The sequence below is a fragment of the Cebidichthys violaceus genome, unplaced genomic scaffold (genome assembly GCF_023349555.1).
Source record: "Cebidichthys violaceus isolate CVI_PGR_0920_01 unplaced genomic scaffold, fCebVio1.0.p SCAF_5, whole genome shotgun sequence".
In the NCBI taxonomy this organism is placed as follows: Eukaryota; Metazoa; Chordata; class Actinopteri; order Perciformes; family Stichaeidae; genus Cebidichthys; species Cebidichthys violaceus.
This window is the reverse complement of record NW_027176705.1, coordinates 5,741,347-5,756,216: the sequence shown is the minus strand read 5'-3', so window position 1 is coordinate 5,756,216 and position 14,870 is coordinate 5,741,347. Positions and strand designations below refer to the sequence as shown.

The window sequence follows — 14,870 nt, the reverse complement described above, 5'->3', positions numbered from 1 at the left end:
GGGAATTTGTGATGGTGCACCTGTGTCTAACATACCTTCAACATACAGTCAGCAGATTTGTGGCCATGTAAGCCCGGTGGAATCAGACTTTGGTATGGATTCTGTGTAGTATCCCTCTTACCTGATGTTAGGTCCATTGGGCCTGCTTGGTGGTTGCCAGGAAATGGCCAGGAAGGACTCACTGACTGCCACTACAGACAGTGGTTCGAGGCCTTCAGGGATTGTGGGAAAAGTGGTAACAGACGTGGGCAGGCTTTCTGTACATCCTCCAACATGTCCACCACCGTTGGAACATGCCAACATAGTAATACTGTAGTTTGTGTATGGAATGAGGTCCGTTATTGTGATGTTGAACTCAGAAGCATTGCCACTGTCATGGAAGATGCGGGGTTCTGGGAGACAGATCTCATAGCCATGGATCTCTCCATTGGGAATAAGAGGAGGAGACCATGTTACCTGAAACATAGATGCGTTTAAGATTTAAGTTCTGGGTTGTTCATTTAAATATAGTAAATACATATTTATATTACAGAGAAAAGTAAAGGCCTAGTTTTATGATTATCCTTGAAGAGTCATATCATTGGTTGGCTGGGCATTCTAAATGTTGTCTTGCATGCTGAGGACGGCAGAAAGCTTTTAGATGGATGAACTACAGGAAGTCATGGTATAGTGTGTGTGTGTGTGTGCGTGTGTGTGTGTGTGTGTGTGTGTGTGTGTGTGTGTGTGTGTGTGTGCGTGCGTGCGTGTGTGCAAAGCTTACAGTGCGTGCTCAGGCAAACACATATTTGCATCACAGTGAGAATGCAAGTGTGGTCAGTTGAGTGCTACCAGTGTTATTATGTAGGTAGTAGCATACATTGTGACCTGGGTATATGTGAATGTAAAGCATTAGGATGGTCACTTTGTGTGTGTGTGTGTGTGTGTGTGTGTGTGTGTGTGTGTGTGTGTGTGTGTGTGTGTGTGTGTGTGTGTGTGTTTGTTAAACTCTCTTGTGGGGAAAGATAACCTGACTTTGACTTGAGCAGAAGAATCCTTTCATCAAATTTAAAACAGGGTTCACACATACACACACAAACACGCGCACATGCACAAACACCATGCTAAAATAATGAAAACGGCTGGTAATGGAATTGCTGCATGCAAAAACAAAAGCTTGCTATCGTTGAGCACTGCATCTGATTTGGAAACAGTTCAGTCTGTCAGCATTTCAGAGTGAAGATGAAGGTAACTGGCACACACGCAAATGTTAATACACTAACACGCGCGCACACACGCACACACCTCTACACGTTTGAATTACAGATATCTTTACAATAATTTTTTTATACGTCCACATGCAAACACACGGCTACACCTTTATTCAACCATTGTGTACATTGTGTACATTGCGCGCACACACACACACACACACACACACACACACACACACACACACACACACACACACACACACACACACACACACACACACACACACACACACACACACACACGTGCTCTAACACACTTATGGATACAAACTGTCATGTACAATAACTGATCAGTTCAGAGCTTGTTGAGACTTGAGTTTAGGTGATTAAGTGGTCAATGTTGATGAGAGTATTATGAATGAACGTCAAGAATAATTACTTCTCATGCAACCTTGATATTCATTTAACAAGTGACACTGTGAGGCAATACAGGACACACACACACGCACACTCTGAGCCACACACACACACACACACACACACACACACACACAGCCACATATGGGCAGGGTCATGTTGAGTTAGGTAGCTCATTTCCCAAAGTGCGTGTTGGGTGTGCTTTGTGGTTGAAGTCATTTACAGATTGAATAGCCTGATGTAATCTGGAGATGGTGAAGACAGCAGAGACCCTGGGCTGACACAGAGCACTGGGGCTAAGGCCAGTACAGTATGTGTATGTGTGTGTGTGTGTGTGTGTGTGTGTGTGTGTGTGTGTGTGTGTGTGTGTGTGTGTATGTGTGTGTAAATGTGTTTACGTGTATATGAGTGAGACAGAGAGAGAGACAGATAATAAAGTTGGTAGTGGTAGTGAGAGAGAATAGGTGTGTGTGTTAGGACATGGTGCATGTGGTGTGTGTGTATCTGTGCATTTATGCTATTATATTCAGAAAAAAACTCAAAGGCACTGAGAGTGCCAACATCTGCCGCTGACAATACAATTCTACAATCTATTCATATATGCATCAATGTTATCACTTATATATTTTGGTCACTTTATATTGTCATCCTGCAAACAAAGACAAGTTCCAAATCTTTGAAATTGTTTTTTACTATGTTGTGAAAAAGTGAAAAGATTTACGATGGGTGACGGATCCAAACACAACCAAAATTGATGGTTTGATTTGAACTTTGAATTAACCAACAAAGGTTGGCAAACTATCTTTGCAGAGACAATGAGTAAGAATAAAAAAAACAACACTAACACAAAGAAGCAGATACATACATTTAGAGTGGGTATCTTCTCTGACATTACTTGTCTTTCTTTGAAATTGTTTGTACCAAACCCTTGAACACTGCTTTGTTGCACATACAGTAACTCTTTTTCCCCATCATAGTCCAAAACAAAACCTGCATTACAACGATCAATGTGAAGCCAAACAGACGTGGATAACCGAGATGCCATCCTAATATCAGAAAAGCAGACATTTAGTGGACTTTGGCTTGATATCCTGACTGGGAGTGACCATAAATAACACGAAGACAAGCGAATTAAGCAAGCTGAAATGAAAACCTAACGGGATAATGGTGAAGATAAAGTAAGTACCTCGATGAGCAAGAAGTGATATGAAAAATAAACCATTTAGAGAATGAAGGGAGATACTCAAAATCCTGTCTGTGTTGTCAAGGTCAATTGGTAACCAGGAAGCAGCCTGCCTGTCTGTCCAATTAGCAACAACCAGGAAGGAACACTTTCCTTCTCGGACCTATGACCCCTAAAGCTGTGCTGCTGCAGAGATGACAGGGGCGGTTTAGAAATGATGACAGGCATTAGCATTTTTCTGCAGTTAGCATTAGTGCAAGACAGTGCAGTGCATGTGTGTGTATGCGCGTATCTGCGTGTGTGCATGCATACAATATGGTTTCAGTGGCTTTCATTGATGGGCCTTGATGTGGGATTAGCCAGTGGTGGAACTTAACTCTGGCCCCTCCTTCAAAATGGCCGACAGGAAGGAAGCTGCCTCAGACAGGGTCACAGCCCCTCCCATTTTCTGAAGGGGACCTTGAGTTGAATGTTTTTCTTTCTCATTAAATCTCAAGATAGAAAGGCAGAGGAATCAGTGTGACATTGCTTTGTCTTTTCTGCACGTTGCAATATATTGTATGTTTTCCTGTTAAAGAAACTTATCCACTATTCAAATTCTTAAAGCTCATGCTGACTTTATTGTTGAATGTAATGGGAGATATTGTTAAAGTGCTATCAGCAGCAGCATGGCTGACTTGGAATATATTTGTGTGCTGCAGCCATATTTCAGAGCTCTTGTGCTCTCATGCCAGATCAAACAGTGTACATACCTGAAGTGACTCTGGCTCCAAGACCTTCACCCTCGGAGGACTGAGACCAGCAGGCCGAGAAGGTCTGGTGGTGACATTGACCCAGGGTCCTGCAAGTATGCAACAATATGTGGTTAAAGATCCTATTGTAAAAAAACAAAGGCTGGAAATTACGTTGAACTGTCGAAGTCAGTAAAGCTGACACGAGACAGTGTAAAATTAAACATACATCTTGGTCAGATAGAAGTGAATTTCAGTTAAGAACATTAATATGGCCTCACCTGTGGTGTTGCCAGCTTGATTATGGAGCACAAGTCGATACTGGTAGCTAGTCCAGGGACTGAGGGCCGATGAAGAGTCCAGGAAAGAAAGAGGGGGAGGGTCTGGTGGGAGATGGCCCACTGTGGAGACTTCTTTGGTCCCAGTAACTCTGCGTTCAATCAGCCACCTATGCCCAGCACAAGGCCCAATATAATTAATGAAAATGTAAAGTGTCTCAGAGGGATTGAAGTGTATCTATTTAATCATCTCTTACTGCTCTAGTGGTCCATTGCTCCACTCTGGTGCACCCCAGGACAAGAGAACAGAGGTAGAGGTGTCAGAGTAAAGGTGAGGTGCAGGAACCCCTTCAGGGAGAGCTGGGAGGGTACGAAAGTCCTTAGACAGCCCAGACACTGAGCAACCCACACTGGTGCACGCCGTCACCTAGATGTTGGAGAACAATTTCGCAGATAATAAATCACCAATAGCAATAAGAACAGTTTCTGACAGCTTCAACTTCCATGCTATAATAACTGTTAAAGGGGAAACAACCAGAAAAATAAAGGGTGCAGTGACATTTTGAAATTCAGTCTCATTTGTGCATGTGATTATTCAAATGCCAATACTAATAATAAAAATATATATAGTTGTATATTCATCATCATCATCAACATAATCAGAGAGGAAAATAGACTAACATTTGTTTAAATATGACACTATATTTACATGGGTTTTTTTTAAACTGCATAATATAATGTTTAGCCTAGTGCACTATATGGTACAATATTGTGTTATACTATAGTATTAATGCCATATATTGTACCTGGAGGCTGTAGGCTCGGTATGGCTGTAGGTCGAGGAAAGTGTAGCTAGTGGTGTTCCCTGGAAGAGTGACTGATAGAATGGATGAACGTGAATCTGAAGCTGCACTCAAGAAACCAGAAATGGGGCTGTCATTGGGGGTATTGGGTTCAGTGGGATGGAATGAGATGGAAGCAGGGCCTTGGCTTGTATTGCTTACACCAGTGGCCTTGATCTGGTTGTCGTCTGTGATACCAGGACTCAAACTAGAGAAAGGGTGAGGGAGGAGGTTGGGTCTAGTGCCTTGGATTGAGCTTGAGCTGTCATTACTGCCTTTGGTGACAGTGGACATGGAGATGCGGCTTAAGCCTGGGGTGGTAAGACTGGATGTTGGCCTGAGGTTATGGCTTGAGTTGAGATATGCAGCCTCAGTGCTGGGCAATAGCCTTGGGTTACGACCTGAGCTGGAGTTAAGTGTCATGCTGGTGCTGGAGACTGAGCTGGGTTTGGAATCAGAAGAAGATGTGGAGCTGGGGCAAAGATAGAGGGTATAATTGGTGATAATGCCATTTGGTTGAGAGGGAGGAACCCATGTAATTGTTACACTTCGAGGATGGAGCCTGGATACAGCTGGACTGTCTACTGGTCCTGGACCTAAAGGTAAAGGGAAAAAATGGATAAAGAGACAAGGAAAATAAATTTAAAAAAAGGCAAGAGATGAATATACCCTTTGTGTGTGAGCTTATAAGAGACTGAGAAAAAAGAGAGAAGGAGAATCTGTTCGAAAGAACTATTTGACAAGTAATGTCAAGAAAGACATTAGAAGGACAAAGACAGATTTTTGCCTTTTCTATCCAAGGGATTAACATGGAAACGCTCTTCCTCTCACAATTTCACCTCATGAGCAAACCAATATTGTATTTAGTCTGTGCATCATTCAGCAAAGAATTCAGGAGGTGATGTATAAGCCCGGCTGGACTGCTGGGAACATTGTAGTACTTTTTTGCACTGGCTTTGCTAAACACAAATATATGACATACATATGCATGCAAACACACTCATATGACCCATAATTTAAGTACCCATAATACATACAAGTGATGTACTTTGATGAAATAAGTTTATATAAAAGAAGCATTTACTAAACTTCAGGTCTGTGGTCTCAGAGAACAAGTAGATTTCTAATTTGGGTCTACTGTTTATTCATGTTCACAGCCATTGTCAATGCATGAGAGTGCCTTGAATTCTTATGTCCAGAAGGTGAAATGATCCTCACAAGAAGTGTGGCAGACAGAGATGCATATCAAAAGGTCACAGGCGCACGCACACGCACACACAGTCGCATGATCTGCACAAGTCCATGCCTGGATAAGAACATACACAAGACTAGTCAGAGCCATTTTTCACTCCAGGGTAGCACATTTGAAGGTAATGCTCCTCCTCACCCTCCTCCCCCGGCATTTACATCCCACTGTACTGCTCTATAATGGACACACACAGATGCATGTCCATATACGTAGACACATACTCTTCCTGACACACATATTCGCATGCCCACACCCACAGTGATGCAGTATAGCAGTAATGGTGCTGTGTGAAGGGCAAGCAGATCAAGGTGACTGAGCGGACTGAGGGAGCGTGCTGCGTCGCTAAGTGCTACCGCTAACCGCTAACGGCTTTCCCAGATGGCGGTGTGTGTGTGTGTGTGTGTGTATGTGTGTGTAAGAGAGAGGGTGAAAGAAGATGAGCGGTTGAGAGTATGCGTGCATGACTGTGTGAGAGATAAAGAGTGCAAGCATTTGTATGTGTTGTGCATGTGAGCCCGCGTGTGCACAAGACAGCAGTTGTGTAAGAATGTGTATATTTCTACTAAGTGAGACGCCAACTAATATTCAATGTTTGGCCCAGGATGCTCCTCCTAAAAGTTTAAAATGTGTCTTAGAGTATAATGCTTATCACAATTCAGATGGTTTGCCTCATATGTAATTTGGATAATATGATGAACCTTTTCAGAATGCCTCCCAACTTTTAAATGGCCTGAGCTTGCTGGTACATTTAGCACACAACAAGCAATATTTTTTTACAAAAAAGGAAAGAACCCCCCGAGGGAGGCCCAGGACCAGGTGGAGGGACTATATCTCCAAACTGGCCTGGGAGCGCCTCGGGATCCCCCAGTCAGAGCTGGCTGATGTAGTCTGGGAAAGGGAAGTTTGGGGTCCGCTGCTGGAGCTGTTGCCCCCGCAACCCGATCCCGGATAAGCGGTCGAAGATGAGATGAGATGAGATGGAAAGAAGGCAAGCTCTTTTAAAAACTTGAAATATTTCACAAAATCTTGTTGGTGAATTTGCCGATGGCCCCTAATGATTTATACAAGCAAAAATGTATTTACTGATAAATTAGGCAACCCCCCCCCAAAAAAACAACAACAACAACTTTTGACCAAAAGTTTAACCATGTGTGCACAACCAGGTACACATAATATAATGTGTATAACAAAGTCAGACACAGAGAGAGGCACATCACAAATGAAGATTCAAAGATATATTAAAATGGCAGCTGGTCAGCTAGTCTCACACACACTCACTTTCTTTAATCTCCCACACAAATAAACAATAGTACAAAATGGCGATGTAAAGCTTGGTTGATTTTACAGCTCACAAATTGTCCCACCAACAACCAATCGTTCTTTATATCTACATCTCTCGTTCTGTCCGTTTTTTCTTCTTTCCTTCTCCCCCACCACCTCTCCTCATTTTCTCCTGTCCCTTTCTGTTACTCGTGCTTTGTGTCGTGGTCTCTCTCTCTCTCTCTCTCTCTCTCTCTCTCTCTCTCTCTCTCTCTCTCTCTCTCTCTCTCTCTCTCTCTCTGGTCTCCCTGCTAAATAAACAATGCAGAGAGTTGACCTTTTGGGTTAACAGGTTTTTATGCTAGCTCTACTCAGCACTCACACTGATTCAATTACCACCAAAAGTCCACTGAACCCCACGAATAACCAAGGAGCCCGTCTCCCTGTCCGTCTATGTGCCTATCTGCTGGCCTGTTTGCGTTTTTGTCCGTCTTTGTGGAGGATTGTGTCTCACTACCTGTTTGTCTAATTTGTCAAACGTTCTCCATCCTTCTGTCTATTTGACTATATCCTTGTTTGCCCTGCTGTATTTCCTTCTGTCTGTCTGTCTGTCAAAATGTTGGTCTGCTCCAACGGACATGAAAAAACACACCAGGATGAAATGCACAGAGAAGAAGATCGCAAGTAGAACGTCCTCAATTGAAAAAACACAATCCAGTCACCTTGATCCAGCCCCCGTCAACAACCAAAAATAACCCCCGTTGTTGCCCCCCCCCCATTCCTCCTTCATTCTCTCTCTCCTCCCCTCCCCCCAATCCCCCTCCATCCCTCTAAGTGTTGAGTGTTATTTAGGCTTTACTGGCGCGTGTAAAATTCTGCAATTTGAAGGGCTGTTAAGTTTTTCAATTGAAATTTTCATTTAAGATGCAGGTGATGCTTTTTCCCTTTTTTTTATTTTACTGACGCTTTACTGCTCCTTGGATAGGAGGGAACGAGTGTTGAGGGAATGCGTAGCAAGCCCTCGCTTTCTGGTTTCCTGAGTCCTTATCGCTCTTTCCCTCTTCCTCTCCTTCCCGCTCAACTCTTCTGTTTTTCAACCTCCCATTCTCGCTTTCCAAACTGCTCTTCTTTTCCCTTGTCTCCCACTCACCTTTTCTCTCCCCCCTTCCTTTCTGACCTCTTCATTCCCCATGCATTTTTGTCTTTCTTTCCCCTCTCCCTTAATCCCTTCCTCCACACCTCCCACCGTTACTCCTCCTCCCTCCAGTAAAACACAGTAGCAGAAGGCTAAAACAGGAGCGCGGGGCCGCCAAGCCTTAAATCACATTTATAAGGATTTGGTTAGCATAGTAATAACACAATCAACTGACAAGGGCTGGGAGAGGGGGAGGGAGGAAGGAGTGTGTGTGTGTAGGTGTGTACTTGTGGGTGTATACATCTTATGTAGCTTCTTGTGCATATTGTAAGTGTGTACATCTGTGTCTATCCATTTGGAGAGACGAGGAAGGGTATTATTTTTAGCCTCGCACAGGGTCCCGTGCGTGCATACGTGTGCATGTGGGTGACTGGGCTTTTGAAGGTGAGTCGAGGCTCCTAGGAGTCATAATGAGGACAAACGCTGAGCTTTACTGTAATCAAGATGCTTACGACATGGTGTCAAAACGTGACAAGCAATACGGTGAGAATTTACATTGCATTTCATATCTTTACTTTTTCTACAGATTATTTAATGTCATTGCTGCTTTAAGAGACACTGAAGAGGCAGTGAGAAAGAGGATGATGCATGACCAAGGTCATGAGCTTGCTTTGTATCCCTAACATCATGACTATATGTGTTGTACATTAGCCTTTAAGTAACCGCGACCATCACGATACCTGAAATGTCAATCACTCAAAAATTTCAATACCCTTTTCAGACTTTCACTATTTGGAGTGATTTACTTGATTCCAGGTAACCTTCTGACGTATCCCTGTACTACAGAAACAGAACTAAAAACTGCAAAGTAATATATGGCTCTAAAAATATGTGGAAATGTGTGTCAATTGTTCAAATAAGTGGGAACTGATTGGGTTTAGTAGAGAAACCTGCTAAAGAAGTTCTCAACATATAAAAAAAGCTATTTGACTGCTGAGGTATCATGTTTTTTACTTTCAGAAATGTACATTTTCCCACTGGCTCTGAAAGTATATTAAAAGAGCAATGTTTAAATACATGTTTATGTACTGTAATATTCTAGTTATCTCTTGATATGCAAATAATCTTGATAACAATGTCATTATGTTCACATTACTTCAACATTTCTTTGTGACAGCTAACTGAACAGAATACTGGGAAATAAGGTAGGATTATTATTAATTTATTAATGCAGTCACTCATTCATTAAATAACATTAATTCTTTGTGTTCTGTCATTACCTCTAAACTCATTTCTGTCGCATTTTTCCTCCTTCATACTTCTCTCTCACTTTCTGCTTTAATGTTCTGTCTCTCTCACACACACACACACACACACACACACACACACTTACTTTCTAAGATCATTTTGTCAAAACGGTGCTTTAGTCATACTCCCTACAACACCCCCCTACAGACACACACACACACACACACACACACACACACACACACACACACACACACACACACACACACACACACACTCTCTCTCTCTCTCTTAGATCACTTAGCTAGTGTGAACATGGGAGTAGACAGAGGAAAGGGAGCTGTCCAACACGGCTAGAGTTTATGTTCACAGGAGCCGTCTGTCTGTTCTGCAGCGGCAGGAATTCATAGGGACCAAATTACATTAAAAAGATGGATATAAAACTTTAATGGAATGATAAAAAGGAAAGGAGGAAGCGTGGGTCTCTCTTTCTCTGTTCTGTCATTAGCCTTCTCTTTTCTTCTCTTCCTCTTTTTTCCTCAATTCCTCATTTTACCTTTTTGCTCTCTCCATTTTCCTTTCCTCACTTTTCTCTCCACATCTTATTTCCTTTTTTCCTCTATATTCTCTTCTCTCTCTCGTAAATACTTAAGGGCTAGTCCGTCAAAAACAAGAACTGAAATCCATTCTGTCATTTTTTCTGTCTTTTCATGTTTCAGTACAAAGACTGAGAAATGAAAAGGTATGACAGTATGAAAGACAGAGGACAAAGACATTTATATATATGAAAAAGAATGAAGGAAAGATAAAAAGGGTTGAAAGTAATGAGTTGAAAACATACTTGAATCCATGTTGTTAATGAAGGTCCATGTTAACTTTCAGTATAGTATTTACAGTTCAGTAACAAAGTAGAAACCTTGCAAGGTTACAGCTCACACCAACAAATACAGATCAGAGTGGGGAACTCTTCCAAAAGAGGTAAAACTCAAAGGACTGCACTACGTTTATGTTAATATCTACTGTATATGTAACTTGAGCATGTGTATGAATTTTTGCATAAGTTTGCAGTATTTAGTGTACAGTATTTAGTATAGAATATTGTATACACTATTACAGTATTTTGTAAGAGCGAATATGTATAAACAGCATAAAAGACAACAGTAATTTCATAATAACTATTGGCTTTACAATACATGAAATCATACTGAAAAAACTGTAAAAGTGCTTGCTAAGGTTGTAATTTTTTGAAGCGAGTGGGCGAGAAGATTAGGAGGGGAACACAGCCTTTCCTCTCAATGCCATGATGATGAGAGGATGGGTTTATGGTGACAAATTACATGTTAGAAAAACCCAATCTGGAAATCTGGCTCTCTCCCATCATGGGTTTAAATCCCTTCTTATTGAAAGCTTCCATACCTATCATGTACTCTATTATTATGTTAAAAGATTTTTTCCTATGCATACTTTAAAATGATTAGACACAATAGTATGTACTCTACGTCCATGACTGGCTGTACGATTCAATTGTAACATTTCATTGTGAGTAATTGATTGAGATCAGTATGACACAAGGAGCTGTGAAAAGGGATGATTGTGGATTAAAGACTGACAGCATTTTGGGCAAAAAACAAAAACAGATACATCAGTTCCACATGTACTCACACAATATATCATTATTTCTTATGTGGGCTCTTGAGTTGTGTAGCTACACGGTTAAGTAGCATCCCAATGTTTTGTGCTTTTGTGAGATACATGTTTTGTCTTTACTCCTACTTAAACTGTCACAGTGTCAGTCTGTGTGTGTATGTGCTTTTGGGGATGAAGTTGTCAGCATGCAACTTCATGAGTATGTGCTACTGCTTGTGAGCATGAGCAGGTGTGTGATTGATAAGGAGGACAAGGAGGTGTGTGTGTATGACACATGTTCTCAGTGTGTGCGTGTGTGTGTGAGTGTGCTTACGACGGGGCCGGAGAGAGGCAGAGAGAGGGGAACGAGAGGGATGGAGGTTTGAACGATGGGGCACAGTGTGACCAAATGGACACATCTATTACTGTCTACACACGCACGCACGCACGCACGCACGCACGCACACGTACACAGAGAGAGAGGTAGATTTGCACGTTTTCACTCTCACATGAAAACACACATGTGTACACACAACCAAAAACAACAAAAGCTCAGTCTGTTTGACAGTGTGTGTCTGTGTGTGTTTGTTAAAGGGAATTTAATTTTGAATCGCAATGAGAAAAACTAAAGGGCTATAATTTAATGCTTCCTAAATGTCTGCAATTGTGTGTGTCTGAATGGGTGTGTGCATCACTGTTCATGTGAATGTGTTTGTATTTTTATACCGCACATACATGTGTACATACACATTTCTGTGTGTGTACATGTGCATGTATCCTATGTATGCAAATCTCAGCGGCTTAATGATAATGTATGTGATAATAGCGTGGTGCTAATTAATTTATAACTTTGCACTGAGGAGGCTGTTCCAGTGGCTAATATGATTCTATTACAGCAATTAGCCCACAATGACACTGGCTAGGTCACTCACACACAGACACACACCTTACAGTATGCAAATCTCACCATGTCAGTGTGTTTCACCCTATCTTGCTTGTCCCCATGTTATATTTTGAATATATTCTGTCTCTGACTCTCTTCCTTATCGGCTTGATCATATTGACCACCTGCACTAACACCAAGAAATTAATACACTTTTATCAAATAAAACTCTAGAGACTTTCACAGAATAAAAGGAAACTGGGCAGAGGCTCTGTTTTTCACACCACAGGCCATATGTTTAATGTGTGAGGCTATTGTTTAGATCATCACCTAAAATCAGGAGATCTGTCAGACTCCTTGACTTTAACTTTGACTCAGCAGCACTGACGGCCAACTGACGGTAGAGGCCAACTAATAACCAGCTGCTGCCAGCCACCTGCCAGCCAGTCACTTGTAAAACTTGGCAGGACTGCTGACACAAGCACCAAGGCTGCACAATTCAGTATGAATAAACAATGCCAACAACCACTGCCAACATGTAGCCTATAGAACAACAGAGTGTTTATCTGAACCACCACCAAGTTTGTTTACAACTACCAATAGAATTAACTATGTATTTTGTATGTTTATTTATCAATGGTGTTTCTCTTTTGCTGTGTGCATTGGAACAGACGTGTACATGCATGCATCTGTGAGTAACCAGTATGTTATATTTTATGTGAGCACTTGTGTGTATGAGTCTGTGAACTTACTGTCCTCTGCGGTGCGCAGGGTCGCCCAGGGGCCTACTGTCTGCCCATGTGTGTGCGAGATCACCACTCTTAACATGTACTGGGTGTACGGTGATAGGCCCTCTACATGGTAGGAAAAGGTAGCCGTTGCGTTTTCCATAAGCCTGCAGTAGGAGTTTATAGAGACAAACATACATTTACTGAAACACATGTGGATCTGGTCAAAATGTGCTGTGCTGTAATCAAACAGGTGGTCAAAGAAGGACAGTGAATTTACTTTACAAATGTTGATCTAGTACCTGCTAGTGAATATATAGTATTTATACAAAATATGAACAAATTTGTCCCCACCAGTTACTGAACAAAACTTTTTTGCAACTCCTTAATTTCTATCTTTCCAAAACGTTTTCTCCTTCAACGTTATCCACCATCTCTTGTTTTGCTCTTTAATGTCTGACCACAGAGATTCGGCACTGGACAGCTCCCCAGAATGTGTTTGCTAGCTACTGGCCAAGAATGCTAATGGAATGAGTCCTAAAACTCCAAAATGAGTTAGCATTTTTGCACTTCCAGTTCTCCAGTCTCAAAGTCAATGAGTTTTGAATGGACTTTTGGTTAGATGCCTGAATTAAGGTCTGTGGATAATACAAGCTTAAGATATCTTAACATTTTGTTCTATGAAAGAAAATCCGTCAATAAAAAAAAAAAAAAAAATTACACCATTTGGAAGCTTTTAAGTTTCTTAAAAAACACGGGTTGCTAACAAGAATAAATAACTAGAATAGTGTTATAGTCGCTGTGTATATTCACGTTTATGCGACCATATTGTAGTTTGTTTATATCATAGCATTAGCATTTTACATCTGTCAATTGCATTCACACTTTAAAAATTATAAAAGTGGTGTTAATTTTTTTGCTGAACAAAAATGTGTAAGTATTATAAACTTGCGTTTGCCACAGAGCTTATGTTCTACAATTATTCAAAATCCAATGGATAAATCCCATTGGCTTTTTGTCGAGGCAACCAGTGCGATGCTTCCGGGTTGGCCTACAAAAGTATGCCAGCACCACTGCAGCACTTTATCTCTACAGTGATAACCACTGTTACAACGACATTGCTAGATGTTTTAACTGCATGTTACATCTCCCTGTTAAATCATGTTAAACCAAATTTAAAAAGTCTACATGAAGTTTTTTTCTGGAAATGTAAAATTATTATGCGTCTCAGACACAATATATCTCATGTAAGACAGTCGATGTTTATCTCAATACAAGTATGTTGTATCTGTTTTCATGTGGTGTAATTTGTTTTTTCTAAATAAATTTAATTTTTAAGTGTGATGTTATACAAATGTCAAGAGACAAGTTTCGTATGATCACTAAACAGTGACTATCTTGGTAATATGTACAATATTTGTATAGCTTTTTATCATATTCCTATGTCATACCTGATCCCATATCATATAATCATACAAAGGAATCTAGGACAAAGTAAAAGAATATTGTCATAAATGAGGGACCGTTGACCATTTAGCATCAGATGGATAGAAGGAATGAATGAATGAATAAATCAGGGAACAATGAGATTTCCATAGCAGAGGAGGAGGAGGGCATGGCTGTCTGATATATAATACATGTAGCTAGTCATTTATTTATTACCACAGAATGAGAGCCTCCTCTTCTTGGATTAAATTGCAATTTGTTGTCAGGAAGCATGTAATGAATACATATCAGATGCACACCCTCTCTCTCTCTTTTTATTCTATTACATTTTCCCAACCTCTGTCTCTCTCTTTGCTGTGCTCTTTGATTTTTTTGTCTTTTTGACTCCCACCGTCTCTCCAGCTCATTTCCTCTCTGTTTTTCTGATGGTCTGTCATATTGATGTGACATATTCAGCTTTGCTGTATAATGTACCCTGTTATATGTACATGTGTCAACTTAAATGCGGCTCCTACAGTATGCATATGTGTGTACACATTTTTAAGGTGCGTATATACTGTGATACGTATCTGAGCGCGTTGTATGGGTCTGTCTTTCTGTTAATGCTGTTTGTCATAATGACCGTCTCAGACCACTTGCATGCGATGTGGACAA

General features: G+C 41.1%; 1 protein-coding gene across 1 annotated transcript in view; it reads right to left on the bottom strand.

Moving 5' to 3' along the window:
• Positions 1–14,870, bottom strand: part of ush2a (Usher syndrome 2A (autosomal recessive, mild)) — a 195,904-nt gene that overhangs the window by 78,493 nt on the left and 102,541 nt on the right. The window contains exons 48-53 of the mRNA XM_068730789.1: positions 12,795–12,937; positions 4,606–5,237; positions 4,057–4,226; positions 3,803–3,969; positions 3,543–3,631; positions 122–456 (exon numbers count right to left, since the gene is read on the bottom strand). Of these exons, the coding sequence (XP_068586890.1) occupies positions 122–456; positions 3,543–3,631; positions 3,803–3,969; positions 4,057–4,226; positions 4,606–5,237; positions 12,795–12,937 (1,536 nt within the window). The remainder of the gene's footprint in view (positions 1–121; positions 457–3,542; positions 3,632–3,802; positions 3,970–4,056; positions 4,227–4,605; positions 5,238–12,794; positions 12,938–14,870) is intronic.